A 24344-nucleotide genomic window follows, 5' to 3' on the forward strand; every position below is an offset into this window, starting at 1 on the left:
CCCAGGCCAGCTCCCTCGTCTGCTGCCCTGCAGCTGCAGCAGTGCTTGCAGGGAGGGGAACGGTCACAAAATAGGCCCCAGAGGGGCAAGCAGCAGCCTGCAGCGTTGTGGGACTAATACATCCATGCACCTGCAGCATGGCCAGACAATTTCAGTCCTGCTCTCTAACCAAGCTCCTCCTGCCCCAGTCAAAAACAGACCTGCAAATCTGCAAACAGGCTGCCTTGTGACAACAGTGTCCCCACAGACACTTAGTAATACGGATACTGGGGAGAGGAAACAGCAAGCCGTAACAAAGCAAGTCATTTTCATTCATGGAACTGTTTACTTGTGATACTTTGCATTCTTAGTTAGGTCCCCACTGCTGCCAGATAACGATGATCAAACAGAATTCCTCGGCACCCAGGGACATTTCCCTAAAAGCCAGGCCAACTTTGCTCTGCCCTTGAGCAGAGGCCAAGCACGGTCTGCTGTGGGGAGAGGCTGCCCACGAACGGTGCCCACGGCTAAATGACCCAGCAGTCATGCTGCCAGAGAGCAGAAAAAGCATTTCTGCTGCAAAATGTCCACCCAAAGTACTGTCAGTAACACTGCAGTTCAAAATCTTCTTGGATCACACTTAGAAGCCCTAGTAAAGGAGTAGGAAGCAGTGAAACAGCAGCTCCCCTGCTGTGCACGGGGCATGGCAGGAATCCAAGCTGAGCAAGCACACACTGTCCTGCAGCAGGCCCTACAGCCCCTCACATAGACTGGCCTCAGCTGTAACCACAGGATGAAGATGGGAAATGGAGGCACGGAGGGGGAGAACCTGCTCTGTGTCACATGGCAAGAAGGAATTGAATTCATCTTGTATGTTTTAAGCATCTCCTAGAATATCAAGCGTGTGGCAGGCTTTTGCCAGTCATTTTAAGAGGGACTGGAAAACTGAAATCACGGGGTCCTCATGGCTGGTCACTACCAGGACACTGCGGAATTTGTCAAACAGCATCAGCAGCTGGGAGCGACGCATGTTCTCGTTGTACATGATCTCCTCCAAATGGTGTCGTCCTCGGAAGTAGTGCAGCAGCCTGCAGGGAAGGAGAACAAGGGAGGCATGTAGGCCAAAAGCAAGTGGATGCAGCAAGACTCGATACCGATACCGCCACCCTCAAGGTCTCCCCTCCAATGGAATGCAAATCAGAAGACGTTTGGATTTGTGTCCCTCATTTACATGAAAAGTGAATTGAGGCATGCCTAGCAGAAGTCCCCTGGAAAAGCAGTACAGGGGACATCACCCACTAAATTCTCATTTACTTAGGTGTGCAATTTCCATCACACTTACTTTGCTTCAGCAGTGTGCAGCTGTTCTAAGGGCTGCCCTGCTCCCGTGCTGCCCCGACACCTGCATCACATGGCAGCTAGTCTGTAATAAGGAAACGCAGCCTTGAGGTTTTGCAAAGGCCCTCCTTGTATCAAAAGGTTTCCTAGCTTAGGGCATTTCCTGAGACTGTCAGTAGTTTTAACTCCAGAAAGCACAGAACCACAAGTGCCAACAAGCCCTGAGAAAACAAGAAGTGACAGATTTGCTTCTGGAGTCTCTTAGCTGGATCTACGATGCGCTTGTCACAGCTCTGTAACATCAGTCTAGGTAACTGCACTTGCTTTTAGACTTAAGAGGCTATTTTCCCCCCAGAGCAGTCCAAGTGGCTTGGTAACTACAGGTCATGCACTCTTGAGGTTAGCTTGGGGTGGGTGGAGTGGCTGCAATAGGGAGATGGCAATTTTGGCCAGAATCACCACAGAGAAGCTCTGGGAATTACAAAGTCCTGAAAGAGCCCCTAAACCCTGGCTCTAAGCTCAAGCCACAGTGACTGCTTACATGCCCAATTCTCGTTAGTCAGTACAGATACCCCTTTGCAGGGCACCAACACACTGCACAGACATCAGCTCACCTCGGCCCTGCACAGTCAGTCACAGCAGGGTCAAAGACAAACTGCAGGCTCTTTGCTGCATCAAGTCCCTGGTGGTGGTGGAGCTGCTGCTCCCCCAAGACCCATCAGAGCAGAACCACCAAGCCAGCCCTTCAGATAAAGCTCAGTTTTGCTGCATACCCTCTTAATTGTCTTAACAACCTCCCAAATGAAGGAACCATGCTGCACGTCACTCAAAATACTCCCACTAGCCAAGGCCCAAACGCATATGCCAGAATCATTTCTCCAGTTAAACATAAAGATGTGCATCTCCATGTGTTATACATCACATGCTCTGCTCTGGAATTCATCAGCTTTTGCTCAGGTTTCCATACCCATCTGCAGTTTAGGAATATACTGGCCGGCTGCTTTATGCCAACTGACAGTAAAAATGAGTGGAGATGACAAGATCTGTTTTCCAATTCATTCATACATTCCTCACGCAGGAACAGTCCTCATGCAGGAACAGCCCCTGAAAGACGCCAAATATCCCTTAAAGCATCCCTGCCTGTACTCAGGTGATGGTAGGATGGGGCCTCTCATGCTTTCACTGAAGGACTGAAGCTCGCCTGGTTGTCTTCTGCTCTTCAGGCTGGGTGCTCCTGTCACCCCACCACCCTTCACGGGCACATGGAAAGGAGTCTGTATGCAACGAGCCTCCCTTCATCACACCCTCCCTGTATACCACACACACGTGGTTTTAAGTTATCGGTCACCTCCAGTCTCCTGTCATTTCTCTTTGCTCCCCATTTGCCCCGTTGCTCCTATCACCCTCCTCACGCTCCGCGGCCATGGTAGGCTCATTGCAGGGAACCTCCGCTGCCTCGTCCCTGCAGGCAGCCTGGGGGTGTGCAGTTCCCCAGCAAAATGAACATGTAGTGCAAGCACAACACGCTGCACGCTCCCTTCTGCTTTGATGTACATCTGCCAGCTCTCAAGTTGGCACCGTTACGTAGAACATAATTGCTAAGTCTGCAGTGCAAACAAACAGCGGGCTCCAGTCATATTTACATTTCCCCTATCTGTGGAGCGCATTGGCCTCCTGCAGTATCTCCCACCGGGCATTTAAATTAGGCTAATCAGCTTCCTTCCCTCAGTCGATGGTAACCAGCACACTGAAAAGTGGCCATTAGCAGGCAAAGCGGGGGGTTGCGTGCGTCAAAAACGCACCATTGCCTGAAGTATTAATGGTAATTTTTGAAAATACTTACTGATCTTGGATTTTTTTCTTTTCATGCTCACATTTTAGCTAGCTGGGGGATTAACATCCTTTTCTTTCTAAAAATGACTACCTATCACTTCTACCAGATTCTTCCCCCAGAAGGACTGCTTTCTAGAATTCTCCATTTCATTTTGGCCCAGATTTATTTGCTGTGATTTTCCAAGATGAAACAAATGCTGTCTAGCCTTGTCTGGGCACTGTGTTGCTATCTGTCCCTGGCCAAAGCTCCTCCTCCCCTAACCTGTGTCACTGCTCAAAAAGTCACTTTAAAGGTTTTTAAAGCTCCGTGTTCTCTGTGTCCTATGAAGCTGCTCACAGTGACTGTCCAAACTCTCATCCCCTGGCACAACTGACTTCTATGCGAACGATTGCGACCTGGCTTTCAACAGCAACGCAAACTAAGTAGGAGTTTTCCAATAAATACATCCGTCCTATATTCAAAAAGAGTCTGGATTTGTAACTGGTCAAGATGAAATAGTTTCCATTCCAATAAAAGCTAGAGAGGATATTAAAGAATATCACAAAAACGCTGGCTGGAAATCACCTCCAAGGCCTAGTCCAGCCTCCTGTCCCAGATGGACTATTGCCAACGCTGTGGATTTTTCTGCCCAAGCTCTGTAACTCTCCAAGGGCAGTGATCCTCCCACATACCTGGGTAATCTGTCCTGGGCAGCATCACCCTCCTGGAGAATGTCCAAGTAGAATCTACCAAGCTGCAACTTCCTGCTGCTGCCCCTCATTTAACCGTCTGCCAGTAATGAGAAGAGTTTGGCTCCATCGTCTGCTGTAACTACCCTCCAAAGTGCTACAGGCAGGCATTGGATCCCCCTCAGCCTCTGCTCTGCTGGCCTGAATAAGCCCCATCTGAATGAGCCTCCCCACCTGTCCCCTGCCCCAGATGCCAGCCCAGCAGCCAGCACGGGCCCATCTCCACCTTCACCATGCTCTTCATGACCTGGGGGCAGGAGAGAGAGGGGAACCAGACAGTTTTCCAGGTGCAGCACCAGGTAGAAGGGAATAATTTCTTTCAGTCTGATGGCCGCTCTCCCCCACTAATGTATCGTTTGCCTCTAACAGGACATATACATGGACAACAAGCTCAGGCGTGTGCACCACGGAAGTCAGTGGTCAGGCTTGATGAGCCCCACGCTTTGCTCCTGGTTCCTGTCTGTCCTGACTGACCCGAGCCAAGTAACTCTGCGCTGGGCTCCTTCACGCATGCATGCACCCGTGTCCATGTGCATGCCTGCAAGCCAGAGCTCTGGGAAATGCCTCGCTTCATCTGTCCCAGGCAACTCCTACCTGGAAAATACAGCAATTAAGAAAGGAGGAGTGAACAAAAAGCTCATTTTGACGTTACACAGGAATAAACCGCTAGCATAGGCAGGGCGGAGGGAAGTGCCCAGTACGATGGCATGAGACAGTAAACACTGCCCCGCAGAAGGGTTACACCAAGCACCCTCATTTACAGCTCCAGTGAAGACAGGCACTATCTTTATGTTGTCAGGCAGTGAACATTTACGGACCGAAACAGAACATAAGATGGCAGTTCCCTGGGCAATAACACTGCATTTGGGTCCCTCTGAAGCTGCACAAATATGTCTGTTGACAGATGTGTGCTTCCAGGTCCAGATGCATTGATGAAAGATTATTTCTTTCCATTGCTCACCACTGTCCTCCCTGCCTCCCTGTTCAAGTTAGAAGAACTGCCCTGCTATCAGCACTGTGGTGGTACAGCAGCTCCCTAAACTGCTTCAGACAAAAAAAAAAAAAAAAAGGTATCTCAGGTTAGTCATTCAAATAAAATTAGCTTATATCTGGCCAAGGAGATATCCTTTCCAACACTGCTTGAAGATGGAGCAGAACTGTCCACAGATTAATGACACCTACGAATATTCCTCTATGTACCAAAGGACTGCTATTTCTCAATCTAAGAGTTAAAAAAGTCCCAAAAGTGACTCAATACCTGTGGCTTGGGAGAGAAGCGACGAGTGAAGCCTCAAACTGTCTTTAAAAGTACTGCATTGAAGAACACTTTATGTACATTACTAAAGATGTAGCACAAAAAGAGTGTTTTTCCTTCTCAAGTTTAGTTCTGGAAGAACAATGTCATCCCTCCTCCAGCAGCACCTATGGAAACAACTTGGATTTTAATTCCGATTCAGTGCTATGAGGATTAATGCAGCCAATGCTGAAGCCAAGCTCCCATATCTCTTATTTCCCCCTTAAGGTTTCTGCCTTGCAAATACTGGCTTTACATAGTAATGGACAGGCACAAGTTCCTTCTGGCATCTGTTTAATGAATAACAGGAGTTCAGAGGCATAGACACATGAAAATATATCAGGCTGAACTTTACTGCTATACTGAAAATAGACCATCCCTTCGTGCACACACAAAACTATACTTAGAAGGTCAGTTACAGTATATTTAGTGCACTAACTATGCATTTATAGTAGGAATTTGTTCTGGTAGGCAGCTGATACAGCACAGCTATTTGCTGTAGCACAGCCCTCATTAGGCTGTTATTCTTCAAGATGAAGCAAAAAGCAGACCTGACGCAGTAACCTCTGCTGGGGTAATGAGGAGGATCAGCTCATTCACTGCAGTGGCTTCTCCACAATTATTTATACTTTCACTAAGAGCCACACGCTCAGGCAGACACTCATCTCTAATGGTTTACTGGACAAAATGAGAGAAAATACATGCACGACCTCCAAGTTGCGGTGTCTCATAAAGTCACAAGTAACCAAGAGTATCTTGTATAAACATTTCTATTTTTATACTCTAGCATCCTACCCATAGGACCAATCTGTTTACCTTCTCTCTTTCTCACCGCTGACTTAAGAGTGAGTTATCATTGTCAATTCAATCTACAGTGGAATGGAAATTAACATCTTGCAGATGCTCAGCATGGCTTTGCTAAAGAACCTAGTGCATGGGCAAACTGCAAAATACACATCATTAAGACAGCTGCCTGATTACGGAAGCTGATTTTCTGAAGAAACTGAAGTCATTTTAGGCATCTGCAATTCAAAAGCTTTCAAATTGTTGCTTGATCCAGATGAAAGAGGTGACAGAGAAGCAATAATGAAATCCTTTCCTCTCTCCAGGATAATTAGGAATCTGCATTGCCACTAAATCCAGAGTGTCCCCCACAAATTCTGTCTTAAGATACCACCAGTTATGATTTTTACTTTTCTTTCTCACAGGTTTTGTAACCACTTATCTGGTAACGAAGAGCAAACATTTCTAAAATCTCAAATGTTTGAAGTGTTGCCTCTCAGAGAATGTCCTCTGAACAGTTAAGAAAGTGGAGAAGGAGTTGAATACTTCAGGAAAGAACAGCAACTACCCAGAAGCATGGGAGAGCTCTGAAAAGATGCCTGAGCACAGCATAGCTGCAAACTTGATTATATCCATCCTAGAGTGAAAACCAGGTTTTCAGGGATGACCACCCGAATTTGTAAAGTATGGAAAAAGTTACAGAACTTGTCCCAGGAGGTTTTCTGCTCTACAAGTATGAAAAACAGTGAAAGTTGCATTCCAGTGATGCCACCGTGTTTTGAAATGCTCAGGAAAGGAAAAATTTCCCCCTTACAATTTGCACAGATAGCTGGTTAGGCAGTCATTCTGCTTTTGACCATATGCAGAATCACACCTTGCTTATTTTTGTTGTGTTGAAATTTTTAACAACAGAACTGGGTGCTACTAATCACATAACATAATGACTTTAACTTGTAGAGCTAACTAGCCTACTCAGATAAGCAGCTTATCTCAGCAAAAGGGGCCTTGAAACCTTTGTAAGCTGTGCTGTAGAAGGACTCAGGCTGACTATGTCTCCGATGCTTTTTTGTCTCATATTTACATGTAGTTTAAAAACCTTAAAATAAAGACTAGCTGGCTTGAAAATACTAACACAAAATCAATATGAATAAGTCTTTGCTTTGCATGCTGAGATTTTTTTTCAGGCTATGCTATTATATCTACCATGTGTGGACACAGGAAAACTGGTAGGTAAATAGTGATGGTTGGACAACAGGGTCTTATGTCCTGATGCTCCTTCACACATCGAGAATTTTGTTATCAGGTGTTCTTTTGACATATATATTAGTTTTTGTCAAAAACTGTATGAAATAGTTACAAGGGAAACAAAACCAAAATAATTTATCTTCCCAAATGCCAAGCTAATGGTATTTGCTTTGAGTTCATGCCTATCCTTCCATAAAACAGCAAGGATAAGAAAAAAATATATATTCTCTGCACTCATTTCCTACCTTGCAAACATGCGAAGATCTTCTGGATTTTGGGCAGCAGGGACATTGAGGATAGCTTCCCGCTCGTGTTCCAACAAGCTTGCTAGGAGATTCTCTGTCATCCTTTTATTTAGGGGTGAGTCCCCACCAGGTATCAACTCAGCACTGGAATTGTCCATGCTAGGACTTGTCAGAGTCATGTCATCACTACTAGCTATCAAGGGATGAGAGAAAAGAGACAGAACGTTTACATTCCTCAGCATAACAACATAAAGATTATCAGTTCAGGTCATTTCTATGCAGTCTTTCCAAACAATCCCCTCGGATCTGTAGAAAGTGGCTCTGGAAATGCTACGTGTATCTGCAACTAGTGATATGACAGTGCAGGAATTTTCTCAGTTGGAAAGTCAAATATTTCAACAGCGTCATCAATTTATGTGGGAAACTACTTCTGGAGACCATAAACAGTCCATAAAAACATTTGAAAAGAAAATTCCCAGCCAGCTCTGCTGGAATACCATGAAGTGGTAACATGAAAAGCCTAACAACGCAGAAGGTGGGAGCAAGCAGAAGGCCAAGAAGCAATATCCTCTTGTGAATGAGACAAAATAAGCAGATGGCAAACTTATCAAACTCACGTTCCATGATTTCTGCCCTAATTCATGAGTTCTGTAAAGCTGAAGGTTGCACAGAGTATCAATCCTGATTTCCAGCTGCAGTGCTGTTCAGCGTTCTGAGAATGCTGCTCATGACAGCACATTTAGGGATTTCTGCATTGTGTCTGATTTACCCTTTGAAAAAATGCTTTCCTAGAATCACCCTGAAGAATGGCACCGAGGAAATTAAATATGCCAGGAAAGAGAAATCAACCACTCGTGAGACTGACAACCAGCTCTCTATTTACTGCATGCAGCTCTACAGCCCACAGAAATCAATGCTGTTTAAAACAAATTGTCACAGTTTTCTTCCTCTCCTGATAACCAGATAATCATGGTTACTCTTTAGCACAGCAAGGAAGTAGAAATTTACTTGGGAAAAATGCACTGAAGTACCTCTGATAAATATTAAAATATTTGACATAACCAAATGAGAACTTGGCAAATTACAAAGAACTACTTGTTTATAAAAACAAGGATTTAAGCCTTTAAGACTTTCGCTAATGCCCAGGTCTAAATTTAAGAAGAGCTAGTCATAATTTGCAAGCACTCCAGCAGACAAGTAATCTTGATACTAAGGCATCACTAACAGAAGGTCTAGAAGTTGGCTGTAATCTGAACAACAGAGAAAAGTTTGCTCATACTTGGAGAGCCAAAGCTGAGAGCATTGGGGGTGCTTAAACTTCGGCCTCCAACTCTGGCAGTAAAGGGCATGTCTTCCTCCTGGGCCCGGAAATCCTCCTCGTTTGGTGGCACCATCAGACAGACATAAGTGTGAAGCTGAATAAGAAGCCGGTGTTGGAGCATCCATATCACCATTTGAATGAGCTGAGTCTGCAGAGTGAGAAATGAGACATTATACATGTCCACCAAAACCAGTATTCACCAAAGGGTTAATCCCAGAGTGGTCAGATGAAAGTTCAGCTTCTCCTGGAAAGCCAGGGAGAGGGCAGGGTGACAGGACACTGCAGAAGCAACCAAGACAGTTGCCCACAGGTAGGAGACTTTTGTCATCAGGTGAGAAATTGTTGCAAAACCATGAGAGAGACTCCAGATATCAGAGCCATGCCAGGACTCGCTGCTGCAGAAGTAATGCTAACGGCAGCAGAAAACTGGACAAGCAACAGCAGCCTACTGCTGCCAGGGAGTCCCCTCTCAGTGCACAGGGTTAATATCGCCCATTTACTCACCATCTCTCCACAATATGAGGACAGGCCACGCTTGTAAAGACACCTAGCTTTCTATAGTACAGACAGGCAAGAGTTTAAGAACTGTCAAGAGATGACGCTCAACTTAAACAAACAAGCAAAACACCTTTGTGTTGCAGCAGCTGAAGCAGCACAATGTCCCAAAAGTGATGCTGAAAGCAGCAGGCAGAATGAGGGAGGAACATTGGTAGGTTTCTGGCATGGCCTACTTTCAGGAGTTTTAGAGGAGCATTCAAAGCCTATCATCATGTCTGAATTTCTACACAAAAAGCCTTTTCATTTCACTATAGACAACCCTTCCCATAGCTAACAGCTCTGAAAACACTGATTCACTGACAAAAGCTGTTTGGGGATTTCATAGCAACCAACATTGTTTTGGTGAGAGAAACACATACAGAATGAGCTCAGACTCTAAGAAGGAAGCTAGCTCTGCTGTATTAATCATCAGGATAACAGGCCAAATCTCAAATACGAGCCCCCGGAATGAAGTTCATCAGCCCATATAATTTTCCTTTTTCCATAATTCATTTAATTTTCAGTTCCTTCTCTGCTATCAAATCACAAAAGAAACATCTTCTGCTTGCAGATAAACCCACACCCTGTCTTTTCAGGGATTACCTCTTTTTGAGGCTGAATGGATTTTAATCGTAAAACATCTTATCTGGGATTGCCTTCCACACATCTCTTCCATAAAAGGTGTAATTAATTTTATATGTTTAAAAGAAAATCTAGAGAAGGGGAAGTTAGCAGAAGATAGCAAGTACATTTGCATATTATTTTGCTAACAACTGAAATCAGCCTGTAAAAATAAGATGCTTACTCCAGTGATTACATTGTTAAAAACCTTCCTTCCAGATGCAGGCCTGGATGGAAAGATCTCTCATGTTTTACTGAAATTTCCTACCTGCTGGCATGCAGTGGCATCTGATTACCTAGTTTCATGTCAAATTAAAGAGGTCTGCAGATTTCATAGACCAAAATAACCTCAGAAAAATCCAAGGAAATTCAAGAAGACACTAAGGCTCTGCCAGACCTGCAGAACCTGCTGTGTAGGGCCTGACTTAGACCAACCTCTACTGGCCACTTTGGTGATTTTGTAAATTAAAAAAATAGCCACTTGTTTTTGCTGCAGCTCTGTATGCTTGGGAAATCTCTCATTCTGCATACACACCTTCACTCCAATCCTCTTATGCAAGTATCTATAGAAAGCCACACCTGAGACAGCAGCCATGGCTCAGTGGAACAAGAAGCCAGGCGAAAGTGGTGGTAAAGATTTACAGCTATAATGCACTTTCCTGAAATAATGACTGCCTAATGTCTTTGTGCCATGAGTGGGAGACTTGGAGATAGTGAGTAACTCTAAAACCGGAGGAAACTGTTCTTCTGTATTGAAGTGAGCCTGAACAACCACCTCTAGGTAAAAGAAAATGATCATTGAAAGTTATCTCTAATAAGCTTGACTTCAGTGGGAATTTGGTGTCTCTTAAAATCCAGTCCTAGAAAAAAGACCAGGCAATAAGGTACCTACAGCAGGCACCATGTCCTGAATTGTGTGTATTGTGCCATCACTGCTAATTCACCCCCAACACCTTTTCCACTTTGTCTTACGCACACAAAAATACTTCTTCCAGGTTTAAACTTACTTCTTACCAAAAGCAGCAAGTATTTTCACAGATAAGATAAGGCAGAGGCTTTGCTAATACTCTGCTGCCTGCTCTTCTAGACATGAACACAAAATTTATATCCATTCTCCATCTGTTCCTCCTGAGCTATGATGGAGTTTCCAGACAGATCTGTAGGAGAGAGGGCTTCCCCGCACCATCTGCACTGCTCTGTTGGAAATGCTCCTCATCCCTCAGGGACACAGGCTTATTTCCATGCTTGGTCTCAGTCTGCTGGATTAGCTGGGTTCTTCCTGAAGCCAAAAAGGCTGAGAGAACCTTCCCAGGAAAGGGTACACTTCAGTCCCAGGACTGACTCCACTCAGTCATTGAATGACTGTAGGAAACCACAGCCAGCCTTTTTTTTTTTGGCTGAAACACCAGTACCATGATTGAAATATAAAAGGAAATATTCTTCATTGTTTAACAATCAACTCTAAATTTCATCTATATTTCTTTCATACTTCCTCTCTCCCCAGTCTGAGGGGTTCTGTCAGCTGCAGCATCTGCACTGTTCCCACTGGCACAGATCAGCCCATGGCCATCCCCTTCCTCGCCGCCGTCGTGGCGCAGCAGACGCTGGGCAAATTAGAGTATGCACCACAGCATGGAAGGCATTGGTAACAATACATTGCTTTGCGTTTACTGATAAAATCAGAGAAGATGGGCACTGTATGGCAGCTCATCTGGGCAGTTTGAGACACTCAGGAAGGCTCAGACCCAGGTCCTGGAGGAACAGGATTTAGCATTCATTATTCTCTTCCCTCTGTGAATCAAAGGGAGCATTCGTAAAACTGTTCAGTAATAAGTTAAATAAAATGCATTTCCTACACAGATTCTTTAAGGTTGTTTCTTTCCCAGGCCTAAAAAGCTAAAGAAAACACAAAGAAAACAGGGACTAGCAACACGTTCGGGAAAGGGAAAACAGCACCACAGAAGCACCCAAATCCCAGCTCAGTGTTTCTCACTACCCAAGGATATCCTCTTAGTTAAGAACCAACACTTTTTGCCTGCTGAAATGTGTAAGCCCCCTTTCTCCAGTCTGGATTATCTAGTTAATTTGGCACAAGCTCTTCATGGTCTGACTGGAGAACTAAGTGTTGCTCAGTGTCAGTAAGACAGCACCTGCATAGTCACTGCACGAAATGGGTGTTTGCTGAAATGCATCAAGCCCTTTTATCATTCAAACCATCCTGCTTTCCAAATAACAAATCCATTACATTTTTCTGTTTTGCATAAAACAAACTCAGAAGACCCCTATTAATGAAGGATAAAACATTATTGTCTAATACTGTCATTTTGATCATTATGTGAAAGCTCTGAATTCTCACTTTACCAAAAGAGCTTAACCATTCCCTCCCTTTAGGCCTTGAAAGCTATATTTTTAACCTGCTACACTGAAAAAACCTACTGTTTCCATACCTCTGCCAACAAAAGCTCTTGTGACTCTTAATGCCTTCCAGATGCCAAGCAGAACAGTGCCATTTGCAGTCCGTTTCTCAGAAGACAACTGCCTTTTCAGCATGCAGTTCTCCTCCCACTCCCATCCTCTGACACACACGCTCATTTTCCACTGGGTTATTACACAAAGCATGGCACGTTTTCCGGATGCATAGGCAGAGGCCTCATCTGCTGGTGCCTTTGTCCCAACAGTATGGATTGACTTTATTCAAATAAAGGTGAAAAACTAATCATGCATGTTCTGTTCACTGGCAGCTGTCATACTTCCCTGTTTATTTCCACAGTTATCCTAGCCCTATCAAGGAAGAAGTAGTTAACTACAGCAATAACTGTGTATTATGATAAGGAACTATTGCAGTGAAGGGGATGCAGGGACAAAACGAGATGTCTAATTCACATATGTGCATCCCTTCTACCTCATGGGTGGAAAGATCCCCTCTGCTAGTCCATCTTCGTTCCTCAGGGCAGCGCAGAGATACGTTTAATCTTTGTCTCAGATGAACTAGCTTGAGGCTACAAGGCATGGAGGAGGGAAGCCACAAGCATTATGATTTTCCCTTGGTATGCCAAGAAACTAGGCACAGAGTATCTGGGTGAAGAAACTTTGATATTGTACAAAGAAAACCTTGCACTGAGAAGCAGAATTAAAACATTCCTGCGCAGCAATTGCAGTTGTCCAGCACATGCCTGGTACACTTACTCTCCCAGTGGAAGGCGTTGAGCTAAGGGTTTTAGGGCACCAAGTGTTTCAGTGCTTTCACATGAGGGCACGAAGGGGTGCGCACCAGTGAACACCTTGCCACTACATGTTCACCAGAGATCCCAGTGAGAGAAGATTGGAAAAATGGAGTTGGGTCATCACAGATCTGAGTGTACAGCACTTCAAAGAACCAGCTGCTGTAACTGCTGCTGCTTCTCAGTGCTTGTACGGGTGCACACACGTACGCACACCCCCCTTCACAATTCAACTGAGCAATGCTCCTTGGATGACACCCTGCCACTTAAGCAGTGATTGCTGCACTCTGAAGATTTAATCTGCTCCTGATACTCCTGCATCAGCATAGATGGACACGACCAGAGGACTGGAGTTGCTGCTCTGCAACATTCTACAAGAATATTGTTCCAAAAGGCCATGAGGCCACCCTAGAGCCAGGCTGCCATATGTGGGTGTTCTCTGCACACAGACACTTGTATTCTTTGTCAAGACTGAACCAGTTGCTTTGTATGCAATGAACTAGGCTGCGTATCTCCTACAACTTTTGAGAAAGAGCATCTATCTACAAATGTACAACCTGATTTAGATTATATTCAGATCCTTTTTGAAGAAAACAGAACAACACTAAGCAGGAAGCTGAGTGTCAGAAGTGGCTTTGAGATGAAATTTTAACGTGCTTACTGAGACCCTCACCTTCTGTATGTAACCTCAAACCTTCTTGTTCAAGACGGATAGTTGCAGGTCCAAGCAGCTAATATTGCCCACACACATGCAGATAAGTTCTTCCCAGTAACAAGAATATGTGATATCAATGCTATTCTAGCTACAAGCACAAAGCACAGCACTGCATGGGCTGCTGTGGGGAAGGCTAACTGCATCCCAGCCACTATACCATTCCAGCAAAACACCAGATTAATTTTCAACCACAGTGCTCCATTCTGGTCTACCACCGTGCAGTCACACCAATGCTGTGCCACACAAGCAAGAGGAGAGCACTGGGACAAGAGCCCAGAGTCACTGGCAACAAAAAGAAGGATAGCTTTCTTGGGGTTGGGATGTTGGAGATGCAAACTGCTTCTCTTCCAGTAAAAACGCTGAAAAGTAATATGAGTTACGCTACCATATCAGCTTATAGGATCTCCTCACCCCATGGCTACACCCTGGTGGGATCCAGTATCAGCAGCATGAGCTAAACTGGCTGCTGCCCGGGTCACAATCCCAGGCTGGAGTGGACTGCTGGAAGTCCAGGTGACACTACACAGCACAGTGTTGCTAACAGACAGATCACCACTGTGAAAAAAGGGAAGTTGCTTCTGTTTTCCTCACTCACATACCCAGCTGCAAAAGTGCCTCCCTTGCTCCGTGCCAGTCCTGGAACTTGCTGATCCCCTGAGCGAATTCCACCTGCTAACCTGGCAGAAAACCAGCGTGGTTGAAACAAGTGAATAGAGTCAAGCTGGACAGGAGCCAGAGCACCAGCACAAAGGAAAGGGGGGAAAGGAGGGAGGCATGTGTGCACACTTGAGAGTGGAAAGGAAAACCAGGGCCGCGTCCTCTTGGTAGCACCAAGATATCATTACATCAGCTGAGCTGTAGGCATAGGCTCATCCTCATGCTACTGCAACACTGCTATCCAAGCAAGGCAGATTAAACAGAAAAAGGGAAGCTAGCATAGAGATCCCTACCTACCTACAACAAAAAACATCCACTCGTAGAAAAAGGACAAAATTACAGTGAAAAGTCCAAACTTTGTTACTTTTTTCAAAGGCAAAACAAACACAATTAGACAATATTTACAGTTCAGAGTGCAGCATCTTTTACTGCTGCACAGCAGAAAAAAAGAACACCCACGTTTCATCAGATTACTTGCTCTATCGACTAGATCTCTGTTAATTACAATTGGAGCCTGGCCACCCCAGGATAGGGATGGGATTCATTTCTCTTAAAAGGCTAGTTCCAAACAAAACAGTACTACCAGGAATTCTATAAAGGTACATTAAAGCAGAAGAATGTACCTTTTCTACAGGAAAATAATGATACAAAAACTCCACTTCAAACTTCTCCAAGAACTGACATTCTTAACTTTATGCAAAAGAAGCTAGCCATCTCTCACAGCAGCCCACTGGTTTATGGTTTGTCTTGCTCATCCTCATGCACGTCTTGCCAAAGCAGTCCCAAGTCTTCCACAACCACAGAAACTCACCTCCCCTTTTCAGACTGCAGGAGGCACTGCCATAGCTTTTCACAGCATCATCCTCATCCTCAGTGCATGAACACATGCCAAAAGGATGAGGAAAACCACCCATGCTGTTGACCTTCAGAGCCCCATCACGGAGAGGTGAGCATCAGAGCGAAGATGCACAACCGAAAAGAGCCATTTTAGCATTCCAAAGGTTTTGGCAAACATTGACACACACTGTTGTTTCAAGGTTTTCTTCATAACTGCAGTGGCAGATTTTACTTATGTATTTTAAAAAGAAGTAAGATGTCTGAGAACAACCAGAAGTATTGAAGGAAAAGTCTTAAAGCAGGTAATTAATTTTAAAAGGAGTGCTGAGAGTAAAAATGCCTCCTAAAGCTACTGCAGCTAAAATAAAATTAACTCTATTGATTCAGACTCAATTTTCAGGACAGAGATTTATCTGCTACTACAGCAAAGTACTGACAAAACAGTAGCCACTGCTCTTCCCCTGCCTCTAAAGATGGCAGCTGACCAGTATATACTATGGGGATTAGAAGCTACATAAGTAGTTACCTTTATCTCTGATCATTATCTCTGCCAACCTGTAATTACGACAAATTCTTCTCTTGCAACTGTGTCTGTGTGCTCAATTGATGTTAATCTTCTAGGTATTTGAACAGTGACTAATTTCATATAAACAGAAAGTCATCAAAGTACAAAGGCTAGCAAACAGCACGACAAGATACCAGTTAAAAAATTTGCCTCTGCTCACTTTGCCACAATGATTGTTCAGAGGTTTTTTCATTTGGGAACGTAACAGTGTCAGCCTGGAGGTCTTACATTACTGAGATCTTTCTTGCATTTCACCAGTTCCCAGAAATGCTGCAAACCGTGATCAAGCAAAATAACAGCACACAAATCGAAAATCAATATGCTATTATTCCAAATCTGAACATCAAAATGCTGATGTTGTAACACATGGGCTTCTGTTGACTACCTGCTGAATAAACAATTCCAGTTTTGTACCAAAAGCTAAGTGAATAGATAGATTGCTTTTAAAACCAGATGGGATATGATAAAAGTAAATGTGATTGTGAGGAATCCCCAAACTTGCATTAAGCCCTACCGTTTACGACAGGCCTTCACTCTTCCATACTACATCACTCAAGGAAATGTAGCATTCTGATTTTTCTTTTAGGAATGTGCTCTGCTACCACGGAGCATCCACACAGCTTCATCTTGAAAATCCCCACAGCTTTTTGGCACATGGATATGAAACAACAAATCACATTTGGAAATGTAGTAAGTGGCAACTTCTAAGCCTACAGTATCAAGTTCCTAACCAGGTACTCCAGAAGTATTACTGTCCTTTTTGTCCTTAGCAGGGCTGCCATACACTGTCCAAACAGCTCTTGCATGCTCCCCCATCTCACCTCCTGAACAGGCGGCGCAAGTGGATTCTTGAACTCTGAGAGTGACACTGGGAGGGAGAACTTGGAAAGCATCGATGGCAGATTGTGGCCCCGGAACTGACAAGAAAATGCATCTGCTAATGGAGAGTAACTAGAGAAAAGAGGTAAAGGCAGAAATCAGTTTTATATTGCTGGTCAGTGTAATATTTATCCACTTAAGCATTACATTAAGTGTCAATTCCAAATGAAATATTCTCTATCATCTAGAAACACAGTAAGGGTACTTAACGGCATGTTACATCTTGCTTTAAGTAACTGAGTACAATATGTATTTTCAGCTTGGCATTACGTTCAGCTTCCCTGTATTACTGAGGGTGTGGAGGGAATCCAGAGAAGAAAAATAAAAACGATAAAAAGTCTAGACCTGTGCAGTCTCTGATCAAAGGAACAGGGATTGGGCAGTCAGGAGAAGACAGCACTGGGGATGCGCTGTATATAATCTCAACCTTCAAACAAGCTAAATGCAGCTGCAGATGTGACTGTTCTCCCTGCCTGTGCTGAACAAGGAAAGCAATATGACTGATGAAAGTACAGGAGAGTCAAGTTAAATATTAAGAAAACTGTTTGTCTTCAAGAACAGCACTGCCATATATGACACAGGCACAGCTGTTCATGCATGACCTCAAGGTCCCTTTCAGGACTATTTTTATACTTCCATCCCATTAGTTTTGACCTAAAAGTATTTTCCTATAACTGAGTTCCAACACGGATTCTAAAAACATCTCAAAATCCAACCCAGAAAAAGTTGCCAATCTTCAGCAGAGCAAAAATATCCACTGCTGCCTCCTCTCCCGATTGCCACTACCTTCCCTCACACTATGTGCATTACCTTCAGTCTTCTGAAAGGCATATAAGTGGAAATGCCATCATATGAAACAACACAATATTGATGGCAACACTACCCTGACTTGCTAATTTGATTCTCTTCAGGTGATGCTGTGTGCCAGACACCCAGACAGTCCCGTGAAATATTCATTGATTTAACTTAATCAAGCTTTCTAAGTCTTTCCACATTGCTTCAGGATCATAAAACCTTTTCTGATATGGACACAGTGATGTACTAAAGTATGGGACATACTGAGTAGCATCACAATGTAAATACTGTTTCCAAGTCCCACATCTCTGCAGAAGCATATTGAACTGCTTTGATACTGCTCCCTACCCCAGACCAACTCCTATGTGGCTTTGCAATTTCCAGCACATGTAATGATTATTGTTCTGCACAATTGCAACAAATTCATACACAAAGAAAGATCCACTCTGTACCCAGCCAGACAGGGGAGGAAAGAATATCTGCACTTCTCACCAATTTCTTAATACAATCATTGATCTTCCTTCTACTTACAGACAGACACTGGCATTTGGAGAAAGCATGTAGACATTGTTTTCACACAGCGGATAAATAATAATTGCTTTTCCCCAGTAAACAAGATGTGCAGCAAGCTGAAAAACCTGCATTAAGGAAACAGGGAAAAGTTAGGAGAGCAAAAAAGCAAAATTCAAAATCTCAGCAGGACTTCATACAATGACAGAAGTCATGTCAGACGACCATAAAGTCTTGTTTTGAGCTGAAATGAAAGAAAAACACTCCATCTTTTAACTCTGCCTTCAGAATAAGTTCAATGTTTAAATAACATGTGGCACATCAGAAAGCATTTGACAAGGTTAAGAATTTCCACAGCAACCTATGATTCAGCTTTGGATGCAGGACTGTTGAGCACCATCACTGCACCACCGATCTTCATTTCGCCCATCTTTCCCCCACACTCTAAGGCTCAAGCTTTCTCTGTGCACTCTGCTCACACTGAAAAAAAAAACGAACATGCTCATATACCACAAAAAACCACTGGCATGAAGAACGAAAATGTCTTGTGAATTAAAAGAATTTCAGCTACTGCTTACAGTTCCCCATACCTGCAGCAATGCCAAGTCAGCATCTTGAGCCAGTTGCTGCAAATTCTTCACAGCAGAGGTAGTTTTAATTACTCTCACCAGGGCAGGAGAGCAGTCCAATGGGAGCTCATTAAGCAACGACTTCTCATCATTTAGAAGTAATAAGGCATGGTAAGGCCTGCAGAAAAAGAAGGAATATATTTGCACAGTAAGCTGCAACTTTTCCTGAAGGTTTAGTTATTCCCAGACCATGATACCTCATCTGGTAAAAATGACACTCTAATATCATCCTTTTGCTGTAAGTGGATTCAGAGTAAGCTTATTTTTATGTTACAAGATAAGATGTTCCCCACAAAATGGGGATAGAGGGTTATATGATAACTGGATGCCCTAGTGACTAGAGAAAAAATGACGACACTGTGCTGGCATACAGTTAACCATACAGAATTTGACTGAAAACTGCAAATTTGCATCACTGAAATATAGAATTAAGTAGAAGAGAGGAAGAAGGCAGGAGTGAGTTAGTTTTGCAGGTAAAAAGCTGTAAACATAGAGAGCAAGAAATAAGACATCAAAGGGCCCAGGCTCTCTCTCCTCTTTAAGAAAAATTAGTCCTGTGTCAACAGATTAAAACGAACACACAATTTCTCTGAATGCAAATAGTGCAGAACTCTCCTGCAGCACTGCCTACCGAGCTCAATGCAACCACCTTATGTTGACATGAAAGCTGTGGCTTTGCACCACCATGTATACAGCAGCAGCACGATACTTCAGCATAAGATTCAGCTTCAGATCCTGCCTCAGCTCATGCCCCAGCCACCCACCACTCAGTGTCCTTTCATCCCCCCAGTTGTGCCAGTACAATCATTTGCAGCATAATACTTGGACCTGGTGAAAAGACAGACCGCAGCCTGAAGGAGTTGCTCTTACCTGATAGATTTCAAGCTTCTCTCAATTGCTTCTGGAGGAATAAAGTTTGTTGCAACATAATGGATTTTATGAGGCAGGCAGAAACTCACTTCCAGCCAGTTGTTGATATGTAATCGGACCACTCCTGTTGTACAGAGACTATAATGGGAAGAAAATAAATACATACAGCATTTATAGTGTATACCAAGTGAAAACAGTGGTTCAGATTCATTTCTGCACAGGAATCACAGCAGGGCAAGAAAAGGGTGAGTGTACCATGTCTACCGCCAGACTGGCTGAGGACAAGATGGATGATTCCTGGCTGCAAGGGATTTCTTAACGTATACTTACAGAACATTATGTATTATGAGGCTTTGGGGAAAATTGCAGGACTATGTCCCACTGACTGTCAGTTCCCTCTGCTCTTAACATTGCAGCAGTATCTCAAGAGAGAACAGTTACTTGAAGGTCTATTGCAAGGTCACTACACTAGAAAATTCCCTAGACCAGAGATGGAAAGGGCAAAGATAAATAAGGCACAATGTTTTCACCACCATTTTCCATCTTTCTGGAAAAAGCTCCATTTGTTCAGAATCCATAAAACAGTTCAGAGACTTGAGATTTAAATATATACATCCAAGAAAAGTGTATCAAGCTGAAAAGCAGAATTGCAAAGTTTCCATTTGGGGTAAGTATTTGCCTTATTTGCCCTCACTCTTGCATTTCAAAATCATGTCAAACCACAGAAAGTAGTTTCTGCCAAAATCTCAGTTCCACAAAGCAGACAAGAGCACCTATACCACAAACATAACCAACATCTTTTGATTCATAAGTGGTATGGTAAACAACTGAGATACCTTATAGGGCTTGCTTCAGCAATGAACAGAATCAAGTCAGAAATGATACAGAGAAATGGAAACAGGAATCTACAAATCTAAGCAAGAGATGAAACATAGCTAGGCAGGTAACTGTATCTGCTGAAAAATGGGTCGGTACAGGTGGGCAAGATACTGTAAGGAACTAAGCCAGCACCCCCATGCAAATTTTTACAACACTGCTTAGTCTGACAACATGAAACACTGGCCTGAAAACAGCTTTGCTGGAGACCGTGGGATGGAGCAAGGAGGAAGAGGCAAGGCCCAGGACATCTTTCCATGTATAGGGAGTTAGAAACAAAAACAAACTCCCTAATCATTCTTAATCCAAAGCCAACTTTGTCTACACTGGAGAGCAGAGCTTCTCAAGATACCTACAGGCCGGATGAACAAAGTGCATCAGAGGCTAAATGAATATTGCCTGAATTCAACCTCATCCTCAGAACAAAACCCAGTCCCCAGAATGTTTCATTCTGAGACCAAAACCCAGTCCTCAAACTGTTAATCACCCCATGGCACCAACTCCTATAGATGAGCTGGCTGGGATCCATCAGGAATGTGCACGTAGGTCTGTTACTATAGATCACAGAATCACAGATAGACCTTTACAGGCCAGGTTTCAGACAAAAACAACAACAACAACAACAACAACAAAAACTCTAGCTCCCTTAAGATGCCCTCTGCTTTTAGAGTTTGTTCTAAAATATTTTTTTCTAAACAAAACAATATTTTGAAGTTTGCAACTTTTTTTTTTTTTTTGCAAACTGGAGTTTGCAAAAATTCGAGTCTAAATTTTAAACTTGAGTGTGTTGAGACTTGTAATATGGCTTTTGTGTAGATAAAACCCAAGAATTCCCCCTCTGCTCAAAACACATTTAAAAACATGCCAGGAACAGACAGAGAGTGAATACATGTCTTGAACACTCTTTATGTGGTGATTTAAACATTTACACCTAGCACTTAATTTTAGGCCACAAACTAACATGCTCTTTTTCAAGTTCATCTGGTTGTATAAGGAGTTTAGGGAGATCAAAAATTCAGCTTTAAAACAAAAGCATTGGTAGCTTTGGCTGCCAGTGTAACTATTCACCAAACCACAACAGAGTGGTGAGAGCACAAACAAGATCCTGTCCTGCCTTCTGCATGATCAGACTCATAAAGTGAAATCTCACTGTAGACAAAGCTTTTGTAAAGCAGAGGCCATGGTTTTGTTCTCAAATCCTGCACTGAACACTGAGAAGTATTTATTTTCCAAAATGTTAATGGAACAAACACTATACATGTTTTGTTTTAAAAAAATCCCTGAAAATCTAAATCCACACTCCGGTGCTAGCATCTCACATCTGATCAGAGGCTACAAACCCTGAAGGAACATGCAAAGCATGGCAAACACCTCAGTTTGTCTTGCTGCAACTCCAGTAAAACTGCTTAACCCACCAGACATACACTAACTGACAGAGAAAGCTGCTTTATCTTCAAATACATCAAGGTAAAAGGCACCTTGAAGCAGTAGTTATCCTGCCGTGTATCCGCACTGTGTAGCGGGCCAAATACTCACAAGAGAAAACATGACAAAAAAATCAATTGCACAAATGAGTTAAGAGACTATGTGAAAGCTAATGTGGTTGTCAAAATGGGTTACCAAAAAGAAGCAAAGAAACATGAAAATATGAAACATTTGCAGGGATATTCTCCCTGTGTACTCTAACACTCAGGAAAAATATATGTTTGGTTCCTTTCATTCTTTGGTCCAAGTGCATTAAGGCAAAAGCTTTAATTATATAATTACATTCTCCACAGCATAATTTTGTCTACATTGCATTATACAACAATAGCCTAAAATTAAAGACAACAAGAAAAACAGACTTTGAGTTCTGATTTCAATTTTAATTTCATTTTTCTACATTTGCATTCAATTTCAAACCTTCACTATAGCTAGCTTTATGTAATGTTTTCGCCTTCACTCCTCCCCTTGCGGATGGAAAATCATTTAAGTCTCTAATAATCTGGCTAGGAACAAACTACAACCACCAGCAACACTGTATGTGACTGCACTTAGCCAGTCAAAATCAATTAGTTTCACCAAGATACATGCAAGGATTCATGAAATACAGTAAAGTCGCAGAAAGTGGACTGGACAATGGGATGGAGTGCACCCTCACTGAATTTGCAGATGGCACAAAACTGTGAGGAGTGAGATTCACCAGAGGGCCATGCAGCTATCCAGAGGAAGCCTGTCAAGCTGGAGCAATGCACTGTCAAGAAACTCATGGCGGTCAGTAATGAGAAGTGCGAAGTCCTGCACCTGGGGAGTAACAACCCCAAGCACCAGCACATGCTGGGGGCACCCAGCTGGAAAGGAGCTTGGCAGAAAAAGGTCTAAGAGTCCTGGTAGACACCAAGTAGAACAAGAGTCAGCAGTGTGCCCTTGCTGCAAGGAAGACTAACGGTATCCTTGGCTGCATCAGAGAAAGTACTGCCAGCAGGTCAAGGGAGGTGATCCTTCCCCTCTGCCTAGCTTTGGTGAGGCCACGCCTGGAGTGCTGTGTCCAGTTCTGGGCCCACCAGTACAAGAGAGACCTGGACATACTGGGAAAAGTCAAATGTAGGGCCACAGGGCTGATGAAGGGACTGGAGCACCTCTCCTGTGAGGAGAGGCTGTGAGAGCTGGGACTGCTCAGCCTGGAGAAGAAGAGGCTCAGGGAGATCTCACCGATGTCTACAACCCCCTGAAGGCAGGGAGCACAGAGGATGGAGCCAGGCCCTGCTCAGCGGTGCCCAGAGGCAGTGGGCACAAACTGGAGCACAGGAGGCTCCCTCTGAGCACCAGGAGGCATTTCTGTGCTGTGCGGGTATCAGAGCCCTGGCACAGGTTGCCCACAGAGGCTGTGGAGTGTCCTCCTTGGAGATCTCCCAAAGCCACCTGGACAAGGACCTGGGACCCCTGCTCGGGGTGGCCCTGTGGGGGCAGGGTGGGAGCAGATGGGCCTGGGGGGGGCTCCCGGCTCAACCATGCTGTTATTGTGTGAAATTGAAGTTTGGATCTGCATTTGCTTTCACTTTTATTTGTTCCCCACAAAGTCATCTATTTAGCAAGCTTTTTACTGTAAGCCTCATGAATCCCCATGAGCTGGCTGCCAGCTGTTTGGCTGGGGACCATGCACACCCAGAAGCTTCCTTCTTTAGAGACAGAAGCACAACACCAAAAACTGGCAACAGAAGAAAGTACCAAGAAAACAAGTTGTAAGTTATCGAAGTTGCATTACAGAGTTACCTAGCTACACTTCGACTTTGCTCTTCTCAAACAATTAAATTTGTGGAGCAAACAGTCCTGTGTGAGTGGGGATATCCATGCTCACTGAGCACATGTAACACGATGTCCTTATTCAAAAGATGTGGCGCCAGCTCCACTATGCTGATTCTATCCTAAAGAGACTGAAACACAGTTAGAAACCAAAGTGGAATCATCTTTATCTAGCAGCAATGAACAGATCAAATCTGAAGGCAAAATCAGAGCACAGACCTCACTATCCCACCCTGAGTCCAGCACCAGGAAGATGCGGGACCACAGAAGGTGAGAACGCTGCGCAGGCCAGCACTGTACCACGAACCTCTGGCTCCGGGACACATTTAAATAGCCCCTGACAGGAAACATAGAATTACACAAAGATTTCAAATGCATGGTAGATATACAAGAAATGTACAGGATTCTCTCTTTTCATCTTTGCTCCTTTCCCAACTTCTCTTCACATTTTATGGGGATTTTTTCAGTGCTACTGCACCCCGAGGTTTTACACTGAACTATCTGCTGTAATTCCAAAAGCCCTTTTCAGAGCAGTTATATAAGGTTTGTTTTGTCTCACGTGCATTACTTTACATCTAACTAT

At 43.7% G+C, this 24344-nt stretch overlaps 1 protein-coding gene across 4 annotated transcripts in view; it reads right to left on the bottom strand.

The window, feature by feature from the left end:
- Positions 1-302: 302 nt before the first annotated feature.
- The window catches only part of NPRL3 (NPR3 like, GATOR1 complex subunit), a 47988-nt gene continuing 23946 nt past the window's right edge, over positions 303-24344 (bottom strand). For all 4 annotated transcript variants that reach the window (XM_035339852.1, XM_035339851.1, XM_035339854.1 and 1 more), the window contains 7 exons: positions 19604-19741; positions 18695-18851; positions 18126-18232; positions 16742-16871; positions 8726-8915; positions 7447-7639; positions 303-1067 (listed from right to left, as the gene is read on the bottom strand). In XM_035339852.1, the coding sequence (XP_035195743.1) occupies positions 902-1067; positions 7447-7639; positions 8726-8915; positions 16742-16871; positions 18126-18232; positions 18695-18851; positions 19604-19741 (1081 nt within the window). In that variant the 3' untranslated portion in view covers positions 303-901. The remainder of the gene's footprint in view (positions 1068-7446; positions 7640-8725; positions 8916-16741; positions 16872-18125; positions 18233-18694; positions 18852-19603; positions 19742-24344) is intronic.

This window comes from Oxyura jamaicensis, chromosome 14, assembly GCF_011077185.1.
Source record: "Oxyura jamaicensis isolate SHBP4307 breed ruddy duck chromosome 14, BPBGC_Ojam_1.0, whole genome shotgun sequence".
NCBI classification, from domain to species: Eukaryota; Metazoa; Chordata; class Aves; order Anseriformes; family Anatidae; genus Oxyura; species Oxyura jamaicensis.